This window comes from Pleurodeles waltl, chromosome 7, assembly GCF_031143425.1.
Source record: "Pleurodeles waltl isolate 20211129_DDA chromosome 7, aPleWal1.hap1.20221129, whole genome shotgun sequence".
Lineage (NCBI taxonomy): Eukaryota > Metazoa > Chordata > Amphibia > Caudata > Salamandridae > Pleurodeles > Pleurodeles waltl.
This window is the reverse complement of record NC_090446.1, coordinates 512,616,399-512,640,457: the sequence shown is the minus strand read 5'-3', so window position 1 is coordinate 512,640,457 and position 24,059 is coordinate 512,616,399. Positions and strand designations below refer to the sequence as shown.

General features: G+C 45.0%; 1 protein-coding gene across 4 annotated transcripts in view; it reads right to left on the bottom strand.

Moving 5' to 3' along the window:
* Positions 1-24,059, bottom strand: part of LOC138304285 (serine protease 27-like) — a 283,335-nt gene that overhangs the window by 240,178 nt on the left and 19,098 nt on the right. For all 4 annotated transcript variants that reach the window (XM_069244219.1, XM_069244218.1, XM_069244220.1 and 1 more), the window contains exons 2-3: positions 7,737-7,899; positions 4,469-4,749 (exon numbers count right to left, since the gene is read on the bottom strand). In XM_069244219.1, coding sequence (XP_069100320.1) covers positions 4,469-4,749; positions 7,737-7,899 — 444 coding nt within the window. The remainder of the gene's footprint in view (positions 1-4,468; positions 4,750-7,736; positions 7,900-24,059) is intronic.

The window sequence follows — 24,059 nt, the reverse complement described above, 5'->3', positions numbered from 1 at the left end:
CTATCAATAGCAATTCAGCAGGTATTTGTATTGGGGGAATGGCTCAAATCTTGAAAAATTTTCTGACATGCCTATTGAAGCAGCTTGCCATAGGAGAGAGTTTAAGGACATGATTGGCTTGTTTAAAGCAGCTGGAGCACAAACTGCTAATCATCAGCAATCTAAACTAAAAGTGGTCTTTAAGGTTCGTTTTGGGGTACTTTCCTCAGGTACAGAGGCTGATGATTTGTTAAAAGAGGTCCAGATAAATGTACTTTTAGGGGACGTCTATATATGAGGTATGATTAAGACTCTAAGAATTTACTCACTTGTTGATTTTGGGTTTTCTTTCTTCTTGAGGGTGTTGGTGGGTTTGAGTGGGGCTTCAGTGGAATCTAAGGTGCCACTCAAAGGCACCCATCCAGTGGGAAGGGACATCTTCCTGCACAGGAACAATCCTGAGAGGGATTTTCCTCTTTTTATGTGTGCTGCAGAAAGCAGTACAAATAGAAAGAGGAAAGGAAAAAAACGAAGAGTAATAAGCATATTTCTCTTTGTTACAATTTTGACAAATTACCAGGTCTACAACTAATGGTAAATCTGTGTAAGCACCGAGATACCCACACTACACCCATGTAACAATTGAACAGGCCCTTTTCTCTGCCCAAGATGTAAACCTTGTTCCACGAAGTTGCTCCTATTGCTGACACTTAGACAAACGTGTATTCTTTGATAAAATACACAAATGACAAAGGTGTAACTAGTTTCTACAAACGAAATTATCACAATCTTTGTCAGAGAAATAAAATCACGTTGCTAACTCCAGCTTCTCCCTGAAGGAAAATGCCTCCAAAAATAGCACTATAAAACTGAAGGTAAGTGGAATCAAAATTAGCTTCATAACAACTCATTTGGGGTAAAAACCAACAACATTGGTAACCATTCAAGCATCTTCAGATTTTTGAAGATGAACTGTTGGTGGAGGAAATATAGTTACCTCCAATTATTTTGGAACAATAGGCATAGGAACAAAATAGCATGCAAATACTGATTCTTGAGGAAATACTCCAGCCTCCAAAAATGAATTTTTGCCCGCATTAACACGTATATCAAAATTAGCACGGGAGGGAGGCTTAATATAAAAACAATTGAAAAATTCAGAAAGCAGTGTTTTATATTTTGATGTATTCCTCTGACTCATCTCTGCCACTCTGATAATTATTAAGCACTGAAGTGACAATTGAAGATCATGCACATTCAAGAATTGAAAATGGTCTTCATTTACACCTTGCATGAAGGGGAAACATGCATAGCACAGTATGACATGCAGAACACTTTCTACACAATAGCTAACGGTCTGACTGATTTAGGATACTTCTGGCAATCTTCCCTTCTATGGTGGTTTAGGTTTGGGAGTATTGTATGTGAGTACACCTTCCCCACATGTTCGCTAATGATACACGGGTTACAGGCTTTGTTTCATGTAAAAGTAGCAGTGGTTTACTCACAAAAATGATTTGAATATTTTGACTAAACATTCTTATGCAAGGCCTAACAAAGTTTGTACGTGCTAAATTGTCATGTACTTTCTGTTGATCTCATTATAGTAGCCAAAAAGGGATTGTTCTTTTATTTGCTGAAGGTAGGTAGAAATCTGTTTACAGATTACCTTGGGCAAGTTCCATGCTGGCGGAGTCACAAATATACAACATGGCAGCTTCTGTTTGCTTACTAATAAACTAATAGAAGCATTGTTTTCTCATGTGTAACAAATGTAGGGTCTGAGTGGAAAAGGGCCCTTACTTGCTGTATAGACCTAAAGCATGAAAGGAATATAGAAGCCATTACCAATTGGAGTGGGGTGAGCAAACTGAACGATTGGTAGGGAGGGATGTTGAAAATTGGGGTTCCGATTTGAGGTCTACGGAAAACTGGTCTGCAAAGCTTTACATGACTTGGTAAATTATGATGGGTTAATACATCAAGCTGAATTCAGTATAGTGCAGAATAATGCTAATATGTGATGAACAGGTTTGGAGTTGTATTTCGCTTTCGTGCTAATTTCATTTCTGATTACGCCAGTGTTTATTATTGCGATGATGCCATCTGATTTACTCCACAATACCACATAGTATATTCTAATAGTTTATAAAATGCTACTATATTTGGGTGTAATAAATCAGGAGTCTGGGTGCAGCTGTAAATCATCTGCAGGTAAAATAAATTTTGTGACACGGTCGTCTGTCTCCTAAAACCCCACTCCACTGAAACATAACTCCATGGGAGTGACACGCTGGTTTTCCTTTTCTCCCAAATTATCCCAGTTTCCTTTTTGGGCTCAGCGTATCTACCGGAAGTGACTTTTAAGATATTTTGTTAATAGAACAGAGGCATGAAGAGGAAGGCAGGACACATAGGGTGGGTATACACTTTTTAAAACTATTTACAGTATGCAAAATAAAACATAAAAAGAGAAATCATGAACTTTAGATGCAGACTTTAAATAAAAGACAGTAGGAACTAAACCGAGAACTCTAGAACTATAATCCCAACCATACATGTAGAATCATTATCTGTAACGTTTAAACATCTATACATTAAAGTTGAATTTGAACCATGAAAAACAATGTTAAAGTCTCAAACGTAAGTCAAAACTTGCTTGGGAAATATTTTGTGAGGCTTGGCCTTGTGTCCATCTTCGTTAAGGTATGACTCCATGAAACAGTTTGTTAGATATGAAGCATGTGACATTTGGAGCACAATATATAAATAAGGTGTTTTGTGCAGCAACTTCTTACTAAGTATTGGCAATATTACTTACAGTATTCATTACAGACCTTAACGCGTGTTAACATAGTCTGGGCTTGTGCACTGAATGATATAATTATTGTGTGACCCCTTAGCATAAATGTATTAGGGCTGAAACTCACATGTTCAAATAACTGGTATTTGTGTTTGTTTTATTTTGTGTAAACTGATAGAATGGTCTGTGTGTGCGCAAAGTTGCCACATCTATTGCTTCAGCTATAGAGACATTTTCCAATTATTAACTGAATATTAACAGTGTCTGCAGCTGAACCCTGCTGGAAGATCTTGAAAGAAGTTTCTGACAAACCCAAAAGGGTTTGATTCTGCAGCCTGGCACCAAGAGACAAACTACTGCGCTCAGCGTCAAGACTTGGCCCTGTTTTTAGAATATGGTGGAAAGGCAAAAGAGACAGAGTATCCTTTCCTCCCAAATGAAACTCCGCATGCTTTATTTAGAGACAGGTGGGCCTTCAGTATGTCAGTGGCGGATACTACGCTGTCTCTGCTGTCTACACACACTTCCAATGGCCTGACGGAGTAAGAGCCATTGGAGGTTTTGCCATGTGTCCGCACGCCTGATTTAGATGGGGCTGGACACATAGCCAGTTTTAACTGCCCATCACTGCCATGAAAAATTTAGCGGTAAGGGGCAATTAAAACTTTTAATTGACCCCCACACCATAGGAGAATGCTTTGGGATATGATTTTCTTTTTGAAAATTACAAAAAACTGTAAATTTGACATACAGCTCGATCTTGTTGACAGAGCCTGCCATAGAACTTACAATGCATTTCCAGGAACTGCCAGGACGGCGATGTCTAGAAATGTAAGAGATGTCCACAGGAGCCGCATACACCTCCAAATAGGGCAGGCGGAGTATGGTCACAATGGTGGGAGTAGAGTACTCCACCATTGCAACACTAATTAATCCATCTCCCAAGCTATAAATCAGCCCCTTAGTTTCTGCTGAAAGCTAATTTTAAATGCAAAAAGAACAGATGATGGACGGAATGCAGAGCAAATCAAAGATTCACCCCCAGTCACAAATATCTGGGTTTAATCCATCGTTTTTTTGCTCACCATGCTACCCCAGGTTGGACACAGCCATATGCAAATCAGTCTTTACCCTGTTCCTCACAGGAACAGTCCAGCCCGAACTGCCAAGTCAGGTCTCCCATGGACTGGAAACAAGCATCCTAGGACCGGTTTCAGGGTATCAACCTTCATCAGCTAGGCTAGCTTGAATCCAGTGGCGAAGTGAGCAAGGGACCCACTTCTGGGCATACCCTTCCCACTTGGGGCAACAAATGCAAAAAGAACAGATGATGGACGGAATGCAGAGCAAATCAAACATTCACCCCCAGTCACAAAGATCTGGGTTTAATCCATTGTTTATTTTTTGTTTTGTTTTTAACAGGGTCAAGACTGATTTGCATATGACTGGGTCCAAACTGGAATGGCATGGTGAGCAAAAAAACTGATGTATTAATCCCAGATCTGTGACGGGGGTGAATGTTTGAATTGTTCTACATTCCATCCATCAACTGTTCTTTTTGCGAAAGCTAATTTAAGACAAAATGCCCCAGAGCCCAAAATATGGCTGCTCAAAAATTTATGTCAGAAATCAGAATTGTGTTAAACTATCCATATTCATTAATTTGAACATAAAAATACAATTTACCGTCTCCATCCACTGAACCCCATCCGGTGACCCAGCACTCCATGCTTGGTTGGAACAGCACAGAAGTGGTTGGAAGGTTTACAGGGAGAATATGTCTTGTGTAGTTGACTGACGCTTCCAGCTCTACCAGAGCAATGTCCCCGCTAGAGTCGATGGCTCCTGTGTATGCTGGATTGATAATCACTTGCTTTGCATACAGTGAAATCAAATTAGGGTTCTTTGAGTTGTTTGACAACTGATATGCTCCAAGTATTACCTCATACGTGAAAGGTGGAAAGTCTCTGTAGAGCAAGCAAAAGTAGTGGATGGTTACTTCGTTTATGTAAGATTGAAAACCCCACTGCAGCATCATTACTCACACACGTCCTAGATATTTCTGTAAGTAACAAATTAATATCAATCAACATTCTGTTCAATTAATCCTTTACTGTGGAAGATGTGATGTTCATTGATGACAAAGCTCTCCACAGTACCTCTGCAGTGCAGAGAACCTGAACATCACACTCTCCTAAGGAGGTGTGGGGAATCCTCCGCTGCTTGCACCAGAAGCATCTGCCTATTTTGCCCACACCAGGGCTGACAAATAAGCACTTCTTCATCAACCCATCCCTCTCGCTTGCACGGTTGATGATACAGCTGCTAGGTAAGTCTTGTGGACCAAGAGATCTCCCAAGCACCTAACATCCCCTTTCAAATGGTGCCTCTCAGCAAAGGATTCCTGCTTGGGGGTGTGGCCTAGCCACAATCCCTGAGCAGGAGCCTCCACTGGACACCAGGGAACATTTTTTTGGGGGGGGGGGGGGGGGGGAGTGGATTCCTCCACCCACCCCCACCCGGGCCATAATATTATGTGAGGTCTTTTCTTCCCTAGGGGAGCATATCAGCCTTTCAGCACCTGTCCCCAAACACAGTGCACCACTTCCCAGACACAGTTTCTGAAATTGAGGGGCAGTAGTGAAAAGATGAATGTACCCTTTCCAGTGGTGCTTCTCACTAAAGGTTTTCTGTTAAAGGATAGCAGCTGGGCTTGTGAAATCAAGGCAGGAATCCTCCATTAGGCAACATGGTTTATTTAGTTTGTGTGGGTGCATCTATAGGGTCATGTCTAATTTGGACCTTTTAAGTCATCAGGCCCCAGGTCCCCTGCTTGGTGCAATCAGGGAAAATGCCAGCCACTATGTTTTATAGTGGTCTATGACCAGGGTGTCTGTCGCCCCAGGCAAATCGCTTGGAAAGAGTGGCACCATTTGAAAGGAGAGCCTCTCTCAATTCCACTGGTGGCCTCCCTGAGCGGTTTCCTGCTCATGGATAGTGGTAGCACCCTTCCCAGTTTGTTAAAAACACTCCTTGTTGGCTTTCTTATGGTATTATTTACAACCACCGAGTTAAAAAAGTAGCACAATTAATCATACAACATCGAACCAGCTTTTTTCAAGATCACATAATAAAATCTTGAAACACCAAACTATACAAAGGTAAGAAATTAAAAGCGATATATGACAACAAAACAGTGAAGTACAAATACATTAATTGACATTAAAGCAGTGAAACATTCACTTTCCAAGGCTCTGAATATTTTCTGTCTACAGAAATGGGGTACAAATTGCACAGAATCAAATTTGACAAAGCATGGGCTGCAACTTTTGGTGAATTTGCCCTTTGTATCTGACTCAGTTTTGTGTATCCAAGAATAGGGAATTGCATGCAGTTTGTGCATGAAGCAACCTACTATTAGATACACTGAAAGCAGTGTTGCACACTTTTAATTTGAAGTTGTTTTTACTTACACATTCTGCTCGTTCCCGTTTCCTCTGACCAGTTAGATCAGCATTTTCACTGTTTACACTGCTAAGTGGCTTAAAATCGAAACACAACCAAAATTCAAACTGAAATGCAATTACAGTAACAGCATTCGAAAACGCAGCAGGAAGCGGAAACTGTACAGATGATGATGATGATTGAACTGCACATCAAATGTCATCCAAAAACTCATATGTGCTTTCAAAACAATATTACAATAATTCAGGAGTATACATTACCTGGAAAGAAAGCACACACTATTGGCATTAGGAAAATCCAGCTGCCAGTATGGGAGAAAGGTGTGCTACTTTTCGGAAACGTACAGTTTTTCAGGTTCGCCCATGAGTTTAATACCCGCCTCCAGCCCCCAAAATACATGTAGGTTGAAACAGCCCAAAAAAATAAAAAACTATGACTAAGGAAACAGCGAAAACTGTACGAAAATCATTTTTTTACAGCCTGCCTGTCCTCTGAGAAGAAGGCAATCTTGACATAGCAAACCTTGTGTTGATGCCATCCTTAGAAAAAAACACATATTTTCTTGCAAAGCACTTTGGGCCAGATGTATCAAAGTACCGTTTAGCATTTCCTAAATAGCTAATTTTAAGAAATGCAAAATGGTATGTAAGAAAATAATGATTCCGTAATAGTGATTTCTTAAAATTTGCAGTCGCTATTAGGGAATCGCTATTGGGGAATTGGACTCCATTCATTCCTATGGGCCTGAACCCGTAGCCATAGGTGCAAATGGTTTTGCATTTCCTAATTTGTGAATCCCTTTTAGGAATTCGCAAATTAGGTAATACAAATCCAAAGGTGATGGGGGGGCCTAAGGCTTCCTTTGATGCACCCCCCCAAAAAATGTGCACTTTTAAAGGGCACAAATGCCTTTGCCCAAATTGCACATGGTTGCCACCAGCTTGGAGTTGATGGTTATTGCATTTCCTATATGCCCAGTTCCCATTTAGGAAATGCATGATACATGTGCATAAGTAATCGTAAATACGCATTCCCTATTTGCCATTTCTATTTAGGGAATCGCAAATTGCGATTCCCTTTTCGGAGTCACAATTTTAGGCAATCGGAAAAAATTGCGATTTCCTAAAATTGGTCTGTGATGCTTTTCATACATCGTGAAAGGCGATTTTGCATTTGCAAATGATGGAATCTTGCGATTCTCAACGTTTGCGAATGCAAAATGTCTTGATACATCTGGCCCCATGTCCCTTATTCCCCCAAAAAATCCTTAAATTTTGCTACACTTTGGATAGTTTCTTTGTTCCATATAGTGGAATCCATAAACCCTGGCTATCTTTAGAATTCCCAACATGTGGGGGAAAAATATGCAGATTTGATCTAAGATATCTTTTTGGGAAAAAAAGTTAAGGAAACTTAAACACAAGCCTCTTTCACAGCAGCACTGTTCCTTATCCCCACCATAGAGCTGCAAGAGTTCTTTTATACTTACGGGGAGAAGCAGTGGGCTGCAGACAGCACCCACTGGTTGGCGATGAGTGATCCTCCACAATAGTGACGACCATACACATAGATGCTGACCTGCCAGGGCCATGCCCCATCCTGCGCATCTTGTCCTCCTACAATCCGTGGCAATTCAAGTGGGGATCCACACACTGCAATAGGATTAAAATGATCAAACGTGAATGCTGAGACTTCTGACACAAGGACTTTTAATGTAGTGTCAGTCTGTGCCAAATACAACAGTAGTTTTTAGTTGAGTCTAACCCTGATGATGACAGTTTTAAGTTCAAAGTAGCAACACAGAGCAGCAGTAGTAAGTAAGCTGGGAGCGAAAGTCAAAAACAAGCATTGGCAAAGCCATTAGGTCTCGTCTATGCAAGATCTGTTGGCTTTGTCACCGTTTTAAGGGTCAAGCGCGCAAGCGCTCTATCCTGCTATAATCTCTGTGGTCTTTTAACCACACCCACTGCACGTCCATCAGTTTCATTGGTACATGGACTTGTCTTTTAAATGCTTGATTTCATTTGTGTAAGGCATGCATATGTCATGCATTTTCCAGAGTTTAGCCCTCCTCGAGCGCACCGGCCAAGTTCTGAAAACATACGAGGCTCCATGTTTTCTGCATGGCTTCTGGACTACTTTTTCTTTTTATTTCCTACGCAGTGCCATCTCGCTGGGCAGTAGTCGAGCGCGTTGCATGACAGCGACCCTTTTACATGGATAATTGCATAACTTCTTTTACGTTTGACTGCGAGCAAACTTCTGTTTCCAGTTGTGTGCTCCTTCATGCTCATGGCGTGGCCCTTTAAATTGGCTAGCTTATGTAAAACTGTATTACTTTTCATTTACAATTTATATGGCAATAAAAGTCCGGTTAGGACTTTACAGTGCTAATAGCTGCAAGTCGAGCAAAGGCGAGACCCATTGCATTGCAAATGCTTGTCTCAGCCATGTCATACATCAGCAAAGCTGCTGTGCAGCATGGCTGCAAGGACAAAAAAAACCACTATTAATCAGTCATCACTGGCCGGATCAAAGCGTTTTTTTTGTTGCTTTCAACCATACTGCACAGCAGCCATGCTAGTGTACAGCATGGCAAAACAAACATTGACACAGCCAAATAGCTAAAAAAGTTGTCTTTGCCAATGTTATTTTTAAACCTCTGTTGTACAGTAGTATGGCTGCTATGGAGCATGGTTGGAAGTACATTTTTTAAATGTGTCCACCGTTGATCGCATTGTAGTGATTTTATTTTTACTTTGAGCAATACTGCACAGCAGCCGTGCTCAGAGTCAGGTGGCGACTTTTGAAAGTGGTGGGGCAGGTGCAGCACGTAAAAGTTAAATAATTTTGTAAAGGACAGACATGCTTAAATTTGTATTGCAGAGGTGACTGGGGCACATTCTATTTATAGGTATGTTTTATTTATATAGAATGTGAACTGATCACCTCTCCAATACAAATTTAATCTATCAGCATATTAGGAGTACTGGTATTAAATAAAGAAACATATTCTTACTTTGATCTGGCTTGATGATCCAATCCTCCTCCTCGCACTGCCTGGCAAAGACATGCATGCTGGGTAATAGCATCCCAGCCAATTAAAGGACTGCTGTCATGCTGTTTTTAATACCAAAACAGTATAAGAGCAGTGCCAGGATTGGCTGAATGAGGGAAACGCAACGCTCACCCAGAGACCGATGGGGCTGTGTCGAAGCTCTTTCACCTCCCACATAGCATTGATCATGGAAGCCTGAACGGTGCATGTCAGGCTGGCCACAACAAAAACATCGGCCATTCTGACATGCGCAGTTCATTCAAAGCCTCCTCCAATCCTCGCCAGATTGCTCAGTACCCACCCGCCCTACAGGAACCAAATGATCAGAGATATGGAGTCTGTCCGGGGTGTTGTGGCTCGCAGTAGGGGGTCAACTCCCCATGCTCCTATTAATGAGCTGCCCCTGGCTGCACTTCTGTACAACATGGCTAAAATTTAATTCACAACGCCTGTACCTCTTGCATAGGCAATTTGCCTTTGCTAATGCTTGTTCTGAAAATCTGGTCACCCTAAACATGGAGGTATTATCAGTTTTGATATGCGTAAAGAAATGTGTTAAATATTAGATTTTAAATCACTACACAAATTTAACACCTTCTGCTTATTTTTCAATATTTTGCAATCATTTCACTGGGACTCTGCGTGACATCGACGCTTAATGTGACTGTTCTTTAAAATCACAAGTAGGTAGAATACATGCTTTCTTTAGGGGGTGTAGTGGCGTTGACTCTACAAAATAGTCTACAACAGACGGTTTTCGAATCTAGATAAAGAGAACAGAAAACTGAGATTTCCTTCCTGCACCCATAATGTAAATGACTGTATACTCTTTTCATTCATGGGCGATGATGTGTGTTATTAACCGTGAACTCTGCATTCTGGGCAAATGGCACACGTTAAGCTTGAGATAGCTGTAAAATAAAGCTGGAATTAGGTTTTAATATACATCAATAGGTCAGCTTCACATCTAGGGCACTGGCCCATCTACACGCCTAACACCAAAGTGAAGTAACAGCTAGTTTGTTGTTTTGGAAATGTCATTTTTTCAGATCTAAGATTATTGGTCCAGTGGTGTAACAAATATCGCATTTTACTTTGTTTATCGAATGCGCATTGTTCACAAACTAATATAGTATTGAACAAAACATTTTCACTGACTGAACAAGGATAGCTGTAAAGCACACTCCAAACCAACATTGTGAAAGCCAAATAGGTCTCGCCCGATACAAAAGCTGCCGTTGTCAATGTATTTTAGCCGTGTTGTACAGAAGTACAACTGCTGTGCAGCATATCTAAAAGTTAGGGAAAAAAGTGCCATGATTTGGTTGTGTTTTTTCTGGTGGGAGGGGTGGGACAAGCACCACAAAACCTAAGGGGGTTGGGGAACGGAGCGAGCAAGACAACGCAAGAGAGGACCTGAACTCTGGGGGGGCTCTCTAGGACTTGCAGGCAGCATCTTCAACTTTGAGCTCCAGATGCCCTTAGTGAATACAAGTGCTAAGAAAACAGATTGTAGTCTAGTAACCCCAATCAGTGAAGGCCATCGTTTCCTCTTGCCTTTTTCACTGCAACTTGAGAGGATTGAGTTGATAGAACATTTGCCTTAGCTTTGTGCAGGAAGCTTGCAAAGAGATTCAGCAATGAAAGGGACATTTTGCCCTTTTATTGATGCATCAATGTCATATAGTTGGTAGGTTTTTCCGAGTAACGAAACCCCTAAAGATAGATACTCTTGACTGGAAATTAACAATTGAGTCACATCTCTGTTGAGTGAAGTACTGCCAGAATTTACCCTATTTTGGTGCCAGCATGCAACACCCCTAACACACGTTCGACACATAAACCAACCCCACCCAATCTTACATACAAAAGCATCTTCGTCTTGACAGATAGCCCCTCCATCTGGCCAGGACTAGGCCTTGGAACAAAACAAATTGACCACCCCTGTCCAGCGTAATACCGTGGCTGGCCAGTGCCAAAATAATGCAATGCTTTTTCGTGGGCAGAACTGATTTCCCACCTCTTAAGCTATTTTATGGCACAATAAACAAAAAAGAAAGGACAGAGCACATAATTGTAAATTGACTGTGGTTGCGAGAACGGGACATAGGGAAGCCATTTGCCCCTTACCAGATGTCTTGAGGGCCCTCCGTGGCGGTTCTTAATTTGCATTGCGGTACTCGTAGTACTGTGTCCTAAATTGTCATTACCTCCCGTCCCTCCCTCGCCTTCCTTTTAAACCAATGAGGCCTCCCACCTCCCCCCTAGACCCTCCCTTCCCCTTTTAACCCCCCCCCCCCACCCTTATCCCCTCCTGTTTCTTTTGTCTAGCCCACGCTAGACGTTTTTCTTTCCCTTACCTGCACGGCGGGGCCTGGAGGTCTACGTTGGAGGCGCTCCTAAGGGTGCGGAGCCCCACGAGGAGTGCTGCAGCTGATCGCGTCGGAAAGCGAGCAGCCGGGCTGCTCAGGACTACGCGGAAGGAGGGCCGGCTGACGGGGTCGACCGGCCCTTTGTGGCTGGGGCTTCGATTTCCGGGTTATCGCGCTGCAGAGCAGGGAGGAACTGCGGGATGGAGATTTTTTGGCTGTGATGCCACGATTCGACTGGTAGGACGGGCGTTCGGCCCGCTGTTTTATGGTTTGGCCAGGAATGTTTGACCTTTTTGGGGATTGGTTTATTCCTAAGGGGGAGGTTCTGGTCACTATATATGTGGAGTGATTTTAGCTGAAGGGCAGTGTATATTGGATATTGAAATGCCGAAGGTTCAGGCGAAGAGGCGTAGGATTGTCTCATCTTCCTCTTCGGAGGAGGATGGTGCTGCTAGAGTTTCCAATCCTGGGGACTCACAGTTGCAGGATAAGGGCACTCCCCTCATGTCTAGGGAGGAGGTGCAGGAGATGATTGAAGTGGCTGTTACCAGGGCCCTTCAAGCAGGGGTGACCAGGTCTGGTCACTCTAAGACTTCTCATTCATCGGCTGCTACGAGGAAGTCCTCGTCAGACAGTGAGGGTGATGAGGCCCCATCTACGTCATCTGGGGGTAAATATGTATCCAGAGAGGAAATGTGGGAGGTGATGGCACATGTTCTGGACAATTTGGGTTTCCCTGTGTTTCAACCTTCAAGCTCGGATTCTCACTTATTTCCTCAATATCAGACCCCTTCCAAGTTTGCCATGCCTTTTCAGGGACCTGTGAAGGATATGGTGTTTCGTGAATGGAAGGATGTGGATAAAGCTCAGGTTCCACGATTCCTACCGAAACTGTATTTACTTGAGGGTGAGGAGGTATTACCTCCTTCAGTCCGCCTGGATTCGATTTTAGCTACCCTGATTGGCAAGACGGCAGTAAATCCGGAGGATTGTGTGCCTACGGATGCCACGGATCGTAAAGTGGATTCAGGTCTTAAAAGGGCATTTGCCGGTGAGAATCTGGCGCTAAGGGCAGGTATATATTCTGCTTATGCGGCTCAGTCGTTGGTGCAAGACTTTGATAAGCTGGCGGTGGCTGTTCAGGAAGGAGCTGAATGTTCAGAGCTCCTGGCTGGTATGGAGCAACAGGCCAGATTGTTGGCGGATGTTTCTTCGGATGTGGTTCGTACTTCGGCTCTGGCCTCTGGGGCTTTGATTGGGGCTCGTAGGTCCCTCTGGTTACGTTCATGGAAGGCTGACCCAGGGGAGAAGGCGGCCTTGCTGAGACTGCCGTTTGAAGGTCGTAACTTGTTTGGAGAGCAATTGCCATCCATGCTTTCCAAGGCATTTAAGGAACAGAAGCATGCCTTACCTTATAAAGGGGGTTCTACTTCCAGTAAAGGGTGGAAGAAGCATTCCCGATCTTCTCCGAATAGGGATGCCAAATCCTTTTCCTTTAGGAAACGGCGTTTTCAGCCGCGTTTTTCTCCTAAGAAGGCTGCTCCTGCGAACCGGGGTGGTTTCAAGAAGGGGTCCTGACAATCACTGTGGGCCTGGCATAGGGCCGGTTGGGGGAAGGCTGAGTCACTTTCTTTCTGTTTGGGAGGAGAGTATCAACGATCGTTGGGTGCTAGACATTGTGGCAAATGGTTATGCCATCGATTTTGTGGGGGTTCCTCCAGATTCAGGGGTACGTCCCACCCCTCTGCCTTCAGGGGGGTCACGGAGAAGGGCATTATTGGACGGAGTACAGGACTTGCTGGTCAAGGGGGCCATTTCCCGCGTTCCTCTGGAAGAACGGGGTCAGGGGACTTATTCGGTCCTGTTTCTTGTGCAGAAAGTTTCAGGGGGTTTTCGACTGGTGCTCAATCTGAAGGAGGTGAATACTTGGATCAGGACGGTGCATTTCCGTATGCTGTCTATTCAGACTATCTTTCCGTTGGTCAAGCAAGGGGACTTTCTAGTGTCGCTGGACCTGCAGGATGCTTACCTGCATGTGCCTGTGGCAAGGTCTTCTCAGAGGTTCCTGAGGTTTGCTGTGGATCAAGAACACTACCAGTTTTGCGTTCTACCTTTCGGTCTGAAATCTTCTCCTCGGATTTTCACAAAGGTGCTGGCCCCCCTGGTGGCTTTGCTACATTCAGAGGGGGTGTTTATTCATCCTTATCTGGACGACATCTTGATTCATGCCCAGTCACGGGTCCTGTTGCAGAGACAGGTGGACCAAGTTCTGGGGGTCCTGCAAAACCACGGGTTTTTAATCAATTGGGAGAAATCAGATTTGGTTCCGTCCCAGGATCTGGTTTTTCTGGGGGCTCGGTTTCAGACTCTTCTAGGCTTGGTGTCGGTATCAGAGAAGAGGTTGGGTGTACTCCAGGCCTTGGTCAAGAAGGTTGTATTGCTGACTGCACCACGAGCTCTTCTTTGGTTGCGGCTGCAGGGTCATTTGGCGTCTGTGATATTTCTGGTTCCTTGGGCGTGTTTCCATCTCCTGTGCTTGATGACGTGGTTCTTGAAAAGGTGGACTCCGGGGTCCGGTTCTCTGAGGGACAGGTTTCCGGGGTCCAGATTAATTCGCAGGGAGTTGCAATGGTGGTTGGAGGCAGATCATCTTCGGGTAGGGGTTTCTTTGTCTCCTCTGAGTCCTGTGGTGGTGACTACAGATGCCAGCCTATCCGGTTGGGGTGCGTGGATAGGGTCGGCTCAGGTTCAGGGGTTTTGGTCCCCTCGGGAGGCGAGTCGGTCATCGAATTGGCGCGAATTGAGAGCGGTCTTTCTGGCTTTGGTCCATTTCCAGGGGTCCCTGAGGGGGACGGCGGTTCTTATTCGGACGTACAACTTAGTAGCCAAAGCTTATGTCAACCGGCAAGGAGGGACCAGGTCAAGGGCTCTGTTCAGTCTAGCCAGGGAGATTTTTGTGTGGGCTCAGGAGTGGGTTCCTTCTCTCAGGGCTACGTACATTCGGGGGTGGTCAATGTTCGGGCGGATCTACTGAGCAGGGTGATTCCTTCGTCTCAACTTTTCTCCCTCCGGAGGTCTCTGTTTCTGCATCTGGTTCGGCTTTGGGGGCTTCCAGTGCTGGATGTGTTTGCGTCCGCAGAGAATGCGAAGTTGGATCACTTCTGCTCCCGGTTTCGGTGTCCCCAGGCCTGGGAGGTGGACGGGATGTCATGTCCTTGGCCGAGGGGTCTTTTGTATGCATTCCCTCCGTTTCAACTTCTCAGGGCTTTTCTGTTGAGAGTGAGGGATCTGGGATCCAGAGTTATCCTGATTGCACCTCTTTGGCCGCGAGCGAATTGGTTCCCGTTGTTACGGCTGATGGCAGACGGGAGGATGTGGCCTTTGCCTCTTTGTCCATCTCCCCTGGAGTTTCCCTGCCTCCCAGTGGTGTCGTTGAGGAGGTTGCACTCGACGGCCTGGAAGTTGAACGACAGGGCTTGACGGGCCTGGGGGTTCCTGTAGCTTTGAGTTCTACATTATTGGCTTCCAGGCGGCGTGCCACTTTACTTTCCTATGGTAGACAGTGGCGAGTTTTTTCTTCTTGGTGTTTGAATCATGAGTTGGATCCTACCTGCGCATCTATCTCTGAAGTGATGCAGTTCCTGCAGGACGGTGCACAATTGGGTTTGTTGGTAGCATCTCTAAGGGTACAATGGGCGGCGATTCAGGCATTCAGAGGTCAGTGGCGTAATCTTCAAGATGAAGGGCGCCTGATGCCTAGATTTTTTCAAGGTCTGGTTAATTTGTTTACTCGCCCGGTACGTTCTTTTCCTTCCTGGGATCTTTCCTTGGTTTTGGATGTTTTGACGGAGGCCCCATTTGAACCACTGGGGGACTGTGATTTGCGTCATTTGTCTTTAAAGACGTTCTTTTTGGTAGCCATTACTTCGGCTCGTCGGTTAGGGGAATTGGGGGCATTGGCCTGTTCCTTTCCTTTTTGTAAGGTTTTTCCCGATCGGGTGGTTCTGGTTCCGGTTCCTTCCTTTATTCCGAAGATCAATTCTTCATTCCATTCCCGTCAGGAGGTTATCCTTCCTTCATTTTGTCCAGATCCCTCCTCAAGGGAGGAGGTCCGTTTGCATTCGTTGGATGTACGCAGGGCTTTATTGGAGTGCCTGCGGGTGGTGGCTCCTTTTCGTAAGGAGGATTCGCTTTTTGTTAATTTCGGTCCGGCACATAAAGGTGAGAAACCTTCCACGGCTTCTTTGAGTCGGTGAGTGAGATCTTTGATTCTGTTGGCCTATTCCTTGAAAGGGGTGGTTCCTCCTCAACGGATTCAGGGTCGGTCTACCAGAGGTATGGCGGCTACGGTGGAAGAGCTTCAGGGGACTTCTGTGGTGGAAATTTGCAGGGCCGCCACTTGGGCTTCGCCTTTGATGTTTGTGCGTCATTATAGGCTAGCGGACTTGGGTAATTTGGAGTCGGTTTTAGGTCACCGAGTCTTATCCTCTATGAGGTAATAGGGGTAGGGTGTTTTGGTGTCCTTGGGGGCAGGATATGAATAAAGGATCTTGCAACTCTGTGTCCGTCTCCTGTGTTTTACTTGCTATGTCTCATTGGTTTAAAAGGAAGGCGAGGGAGGGATGGGAGGTAATGCTTCCATTTTCTTGCGATAATGGCATTACTCCTAGTCCTACTCCCTCGCCTTCCTTTTCCGTTCCCTCCCACACTCCCGGTACGGACTGTCCGAGTTGCTGCTTGGGCTTGGTTTTTGTACAGGAGGGGATAAGGGTGGGGGGGGTTTAAAAGGGGAAGGGAGGGTCTAGGGGGGAGGCGGGAGGCCTCATTGGTTTAAAAGGAAGGCGAGGGAGTAGGACTAGGAGTAATGCCATTATCGCAAGAAAATGGAAGCATTAGCTTGTATGTAGCGCAGTACAAATAAATGAGTTATAAAACTAAAACTGTAAATGGTGGCGGGGGTTGGCGTTGTGATGCCCAGGCGGGCCATGATCCTTTCCACTTCTGCAGGCCGAGGAGTGAGGCAGGATACCTACACAGAGCTGTCTGCATTATCTAGGGCTGCCATCTTCTGCCCCTTACATCACATTCCTTTGCGCATTATTCCCCCCCTCGTTAGCTCTGGAGCAGCTGGGCAGTGAACTGCCTGCCCCTGGAAGGATGGAGGGGAAGAAGTGGCATTGCAGCATTGGACAAGCCCTCTAGCAGCACACGCTACAAGCGTGCTCTCACCCTACCTTTTGGATAATGGCCTCTATCACCATTGTACACTTCAATGCTGCTAATTCACTGACAGTAAGAGCATCGAACACTGCAACGGCACCAGTGCTTAATTTGTTGTTTCCGGCGTGAAGCAGCAGAACTTATTTTTGAGGGTCAGCACTTATTTTTCTGCCTCAAGCATTTAGTGCTAGCAAAAGACAAATATGGGAAGGATGGAGGAAGAGAAAAACGAAAAAGTGTGACAATGGAAGAAAGCAGAAAGCTGCAAGAATGAGCTGAAGGGGCAGAGAGTGGTTTTAAATGGATTGAAGAGGCCTGAGATGGCTTCAGGATTACGCTGCCTCAATATTCCTTGTTCGCACATTTAATTGCAGCAGCCGCGTGTTTAAGAGCAGTGCTTTGGGCACCAGCGCGTTTTTATTTACAAATTAAGCATTGATCAGCACTATAGTTGTTCTAAACTATAAGTTACACACATACCACGCATTAAATGCGCAGGCCTGCAAGAAAATCACAGTGGTGCTTGCATCAGGTATTACTGCGTCTGGCCTCAAGGCCACAGAGTGCTTTGTAGTTATATAATGTTTCCCCAAAATCTCTTGATTTTAAGTACTCTACTCAACCTGCCTTTTCCTCATGCAATTTCAGAATTTACCATCTTGAAGGACAAACAAAAGGAAAAAAATCAGCCTGTAGATTACACTGGCCATACTGGGAAGTGCTCAGTTATTTTAATACAGTTTAAAGAAACAACAGAACTTTCCTAGCATTAAAAAACTTTGATTTGGTACAGCTACATTTAAAAAAAACAAGCTGAATCAAATGTAATGCTGCTAAATTAGAAGGTGAAATAAAAAGAAGAATGAACAACTCCTGGCACCAAATGCTGTTTGCTTTTCTGATCTTTGTGACTGAAGCAGAAAAACTAGCATTTGCAATGCAGTGGGTCTCAGGTTGCTTGAGTTAAAGCTATTAGCATTGTAAACTCTTAACCAGACTTTTATTGCCACATGAACTGAAAATGAAAAGTAAAACAGTTTTTATAAGCAAGCCGATGGCCACCATGAGCGCAAAGCAGACTCACAAAAGGAAACAGAAGTTCGCTTGCAGTGAAACATATTGGCAAAAGTGCAATTATCCAGGTAACTGGCAAAAGTGCAATTATCCATGTAACTGGCAAAAGTACAAATATCAATGTAACAGGGATGATGTGATGCAAAGCTCTAGACTACTGCCCAGCGAGATCGCACTGCCTACAAAATGAAGAGAAAAGGTAGTACAGAAACCATACCGAAAACATGGAGCCGCGTATGTTTTCAGTAGTTGGCCGGTGCGCTCGAGGTGGGCTAAACACCGTAAAAGGCATGACGTATGCATGCCTTCCACTAAATAAATCAAGCGAATTTAAAAAGGCAAGCCCACAAACCAACCAAACTGATGGGTGTGGTTGAAAGCCCACAGAGAGATTACACAAGGGACAGAGCACTTTGCGCGCTCGACCATGAAAACAAGCAAGGACTAGGAGGAACCCAATTGAGATCAGGGGAAGAAGATTGAAGAGAAACAAGTATAGAGGGGTGAGAAAAGTACAAGCATCTGCAACACGGAAATATAATGCGTGGGATGTGATTTGAATAAAAGCAGCACAACTGAGCAGGGGATAGCATGTAGCATAATGGCCAGAGCTGTCAGTTTTGGATCTGAACAACTGCGTTCGAATTTTGAGATCTATTCAACATCTTGTGATTCTGGGAGATTCATTCAATTTTCCATGTCTGAAAATCCCAAACTGTGTGACTGTGTAATTGTAACCAAGTAGTTTAACTGGCACTCATGCAAAGTGCTCCAATACTTTCTAGTCGAGTTTGCACTATAAGCAACTGCCAAAAAAATGTGTTTGCAGGAGTGGAAAAAAAGCAACACAAGCTGGATGTAAACATGAGATTAAAGTTGTAAAACACACACAAACTCTCAAAAGAGTGCTTACTGAAACCAGAAAAAGAAAGCGATACAGAAGGAGCATCAGCCTCAGAGGAAAGAGGCAGAGGAAATGGAGTGATCGCTTGTGTCAAGCGCAAAAAAAGAACAAAGTAGCTCCTAAAACAGAAGCAGCAGACGCATACAAGTCATATAGAAGTACTTGGTCCGTGCTCTAGGGGAGTGCTGAACACACAAAAAGGCATGACCCATCCACGCCATGAAGCAAAAGGAATAAAGTATTAGAGAGCAACAAAGGAACAAACAAATGGTCAGCTTATGGGTGGGGTGAAGCCCACATATTGAAGACAACATGTGTCTTCGAGACAGCGCATATGCTGTCTAGCCGAGACCTAATAAGACTTTTGGCTAGATTCTCACTATAGATATACCTTATACATACATTTGAAGAGCTGGGCTTGGGAGTGCCAGATGACAGAATTGGAGGTGCTGTGTTATGTCTTCTGCCTCTCATTTAGCTTAAAACTCAACCTTCATGTTTTACCCTTGTCTGCTATGTCTCTTAATCTCCTTGTTCATAGAGTGATACAGTGTGCTTGCATCAGTTTTGGGTTATGCTATGGTTGAGGAATAAGGGCTCTGTATTAAAGCTGCAGCCAAATAAATGTATTGGCCATTGACCCTATCCCTCTCTTCTGCTCAGAATGAATGGTTAAACTCTTCCTTACTTCATAAATCACAGCGGTAAAATTTGTAAAGTAGAAGAAAGTTTAGACCGTCTTGTATACACAAGATGGTCCTTTTTTCATTAAAGATGTCTCAGGTACGTTAGACATAATCCTTTCATAGCCTAGCCAATGTATAGCACTTTGCTTCTCTTGAATTATAGATAAACATCCTTATGTCTCGTTTGTGCCATTATTCTTGGCCCTTTTACAACATAAAAACCCATGCACTGCTGCCTACAACCACTGTGTCTGATAGGCAAGAATAAATATTTCAAGCAGAAGTTCGTATTTTCTTTGTAGCAGCCCCTACATATCCATACATAGAAAGGGGCTTGCAATTGTATGCAAAGCTCCTTAATGGTAATTGGCTTTGAGAAATGCTGTTTCAATTTTTTTATTTTCAAGACAGTATAACATTTTTCTTTAATCTAGTTATCCCCAAGCAAATACAAGTCAGGTTTGTCTGGAAGTACCTGAATTAGTGATGCAGATTCTAACTAACCTATCTGAGAAAGACCTAGCATTGGATGTTACACCCAATCCCCTTCAGAAAGACACATTAGTGTCAAGCATTGGATTTTACACCTAACTCTCTTCAGGAAGATCCTTTAGCTTGTTAATTAGCCCAAGCATTGGATGTTACACCTAAACCAGTTCAGGAAGATGCTTTGGCTTGTTAATTAACCCAAGTAATACATGTCACACCAAAAACTCTTCAGGAAGACCGTTTAGCTTGTTGATTAGCCCAAGCATAGGATGCTACATTTAAACCACTTCAGGAAGACCTTTTAACTTGTTGATTAGCCCAAGCATTTGATGTTACACCTAAACCACTTCAGGAAGAGCTTTTAGCTTGTCATTAGCTAAAGCATTGGAAAGACCCCTTAGCTTGCCGATTAGCCCAAGCATTGGATGTTACACCTAAACCACTTCAGGAAGACCATTTAGATTTTTAATCAGCCCAAGCATTGGATGTTACGCCTAAACCACTTTAGAAAGATCCTTTAGCTTGTTGATTAACCCAAACATTGGATGTTACACCTAACCTACTTCAGGAAGACCGGCTATCTTGTTCATTAGCCAAAGCATTGAATGTTACACCTAACCTACTTCAGAAAGACCGTTTAGCTTGTTCTAAGGAAAGTACCATCTTGCCTGGCATGTTACCCCCATATTTCACTGTATATATGTTGTTTTAGTGTATGTGTCACTGGGACCCTGCCAGCCAGGGCCCCAGTGCTCATAAGTGTGCCCTGTATGTGTTCCCTGTGTGATGACTAACTGTCTCACTGAGGCTCTGCTAACCAGAACCTCAGTGGTTATGCTCTCTCTGCTTTCCAAATTGTCACTAACAGGCTAGTGACCAATTTCACCAATTCACATTGGCATACTGGAACACCCTTATAATTTCCTAGTATATGGTACTGAGGTACCCAGGGCATTGGGGTTCCAGGAGATCCCTATGGGCTGCAGCATTTCTTTTGCGACCCATAGGGAGCTCTGACAACTCTTACACAGGCCTGCCACTGCAGCCTGAGTGAAATAACGACCTGTGGAACAAGGGGACCAAGTCCAAAAGTCACGATCAAGTCGGGAGTGGGCAGATGCCCAGGAAATGCCAGCTGTGGGTGCAAAGAAGCTGCCACTGGACAGAAGAAGCTGAGGATTCTGCAAGAACGACAAGGGCTAGAAACTTCCCCTTTGGAGGATGGATGTCCCACGTCGTGAAGAGTCGTGCAGAAGTATTTTCCTGCAGAAAGACCGCAAACAAGCCTTGCTAGCTGCAAAGATTGCAGTTAGGGTTTTTGGATGCTGCTGTGGCCCAGGAGGAACCAGGATGTCACCAATTGCGTGAGGGGACAGAGGGGGCGTCCAGCAAGACAAGGAGCCCTCTCAGAAGCAAGCAGCACCCGGAGAAGTGCTGGAACACGCACTACAAAGTGGAGTGAAACGGTGCTCACCCGAAGTTGCACAAGAGAGTCCCACGCCGCCGGAGGACAACTCAGGAGGTCGTGCAATGCAGGTTAGAGTGCCGTGGAACCAGGCTTGGCTGTGCACAAAGGAAATCCTGGAAAAGTGCACAGGAGCTGGAGTAGCTGCAAAACATGTGGTTCCCAGCAATGCAGTCTGGCGTAGGGAGGCAAGGACTTACCTCCACCAAACTTGGACTGAAGAGTCACTGGACTGTGGGAGTCACATGGACAGAGTTGCTGAGTTCAAGGGACCTCGCTCGTCGTGCTGAGAGGAGACCCAGAGGACCGGTGATGCAGTTCTTTGGTGCCTGCGGTTGCAGGGGGACGATTCCGTCGACCCACGGGAGATTTCTTCAGAGCGGAGGAGGCAGAGAGGAGGCAGACTACCCCCACAGCATGCACCACCAGGAAAACAGTCGAAAAGTTGGCAGGATCAGCGTTACAGTGTCGCAGTAGTCGCCTTTGCTACTTTGTTGCAGTTTTGCAGGCTTCTAGCGCGGTCAGCAGTCGATTCCTTGGCAGAAGGTGAAGAGAGAGATGCAGAGGAACTCTGATGAGCTCTTGCATTCGTTATCTAAGGAATTCCCCAAAGCAGAGACCCTAAATAGCCAGAAAAGAGGGTTTGGCTACTTAGGAGAGAGGATAGGCTAGAAACACCTGAAGGAGCCTATCAGAAGGAGTCTCTGACGTCACCTGCTGGCCCTGGCCACTCAGAGCAGTCCAGTGTGCCAGCAGCACCTCTGTTTCCAAGATGGCAGAGGTCTGGAGCACACTGGAGGAGCTCTGGGCACCTCCCAGGGGAGGTTCAGGTCAGGGGAGTGGTCACTCCCCTTTCCTCTGTCCAGTTTCACGCCAGAGCAGGGCTGAGGGGTCCCTGAACCGGTGTAGACTGGCTTATGCAGAAATGGGCACCATCTGTGCCCATGAAAGCATTTCCAAAGGCTGGGGGAGGCTACTCCTCCCCTGCCTTAACACCTTTTTCCAAAGGGAGAGGGTGTAACACCCTCTCTCTGAGGAAGTCCTTTGTTCTGCCTTCCTGGGCCAAGCCTGGCTGGACCCCAGGAGGGCAGAAACCTGTCTGAGGGGTTGGCAGCAGCAGCAGCTGCAGTGAAACCCCAGGAAAGGCAGTTTGGCAGTACCCGGGTCTGTGCTAGAGACCCGGGGAATCATGGGATTGTCTCCCCGATACCAGGATGGCATTGGTGGGGCAATTCCATGATTTTAGATATGTTACATGGCCATATTCAGAGTTACCACTGTGAAGCTACACATAGGTAGTGACCTATATGTAGTGCACGCGTGTAATGGTGTCCCCGCACTCACAAAGTCCGGGGAATTTGCCCTGAACAATGTGGGGGCACCTTGGCTAGTGCCAGGGTGCCCACACACTAAGTAACTTAGCACCCAACCTTTACCAGGTAAAGGTTAGACATATAGGTGACTTATAAGTTACTTAAGTGCAGTGTAAAATGGCTGTGAAATAACGTGGACGTTATTTCACTCAGGCTGCAGTGGCAGGCCTGTGTAAGAATTGTCAGAGCTCCCTATGGGTGGCAAAAGAAATGCTGCAGCCCATAGGGATCTCCTGGAACCCCAATACCCTGGGTACCTCAGTACCATATACTAGGGAATTATAAGGGTGTTCCAGTATGCCAATCTGAATTGGTGAAATTGGTCACTAGCCTGTTAGTGGTTATGCTCTCTCTTTACAAATTGTCACTGAGGTTCTGGTTAGCAGAGCCTCAGTGAGACAGTTAGGCATCACACAGGGAACACATACATATAGGTCACAAACTTATGAGCACTGGGGTCCTGACTAGTGACACATAACAAACATAACATAACAAACATACTGAAAACATAGGGTTTTCACTATGAGCACTGGGCCCTGGCTAGCAGGATCCCAGTGAGACAGTGAAAACACCCTGACATACACTCACAAACAGGCCAAAAGTGGGGGTAACAAGGCTAGAAAGAGGCTACTTTCTCACACAACCCCCCCCCCCCAAACGAAGGACAATAAGGCTAACCTTGGCCAGTTGAGACTTTATTGTCTAAGTGGTGATAAGTAGAGTAGCTCTGCAATAGACTGGTTACTCCCTTTATCATCCACTATATGGTTACTTCCCTGTGGGGATGTAAACCACCCTGTTTGAAGTTTTTTAGCTAAGCAACAATGTGAAGATGTATTTTCAGAGTTTCTAACAGTAAGTTTTAGTTTAGAGCAGTGGGAATTGTCCACTGAACCTATTTGTAGTGATGGAAATGCCAGACAGGGATGCTGTCTCAGTAAAGCCATAGCTGGGCAAAAACGTTGTCCATATGGCTGGAAGAGAGAACAGGGATGCTGTTTCTCTTGAGTTGGAGCAGGGCAGGGATGCTGTCCTATGAGCTCCACACTAGGGCAGGGATGCTGTCCTAAGTGTTGTGAGGCAGTGCAGAGTTTCTGCACTAAAGTTTCTCTGGGAGGGCTGGAGGGATGCTCCATGTTAACTAAAATGGTGCTCTTTTTCTCACCAATGT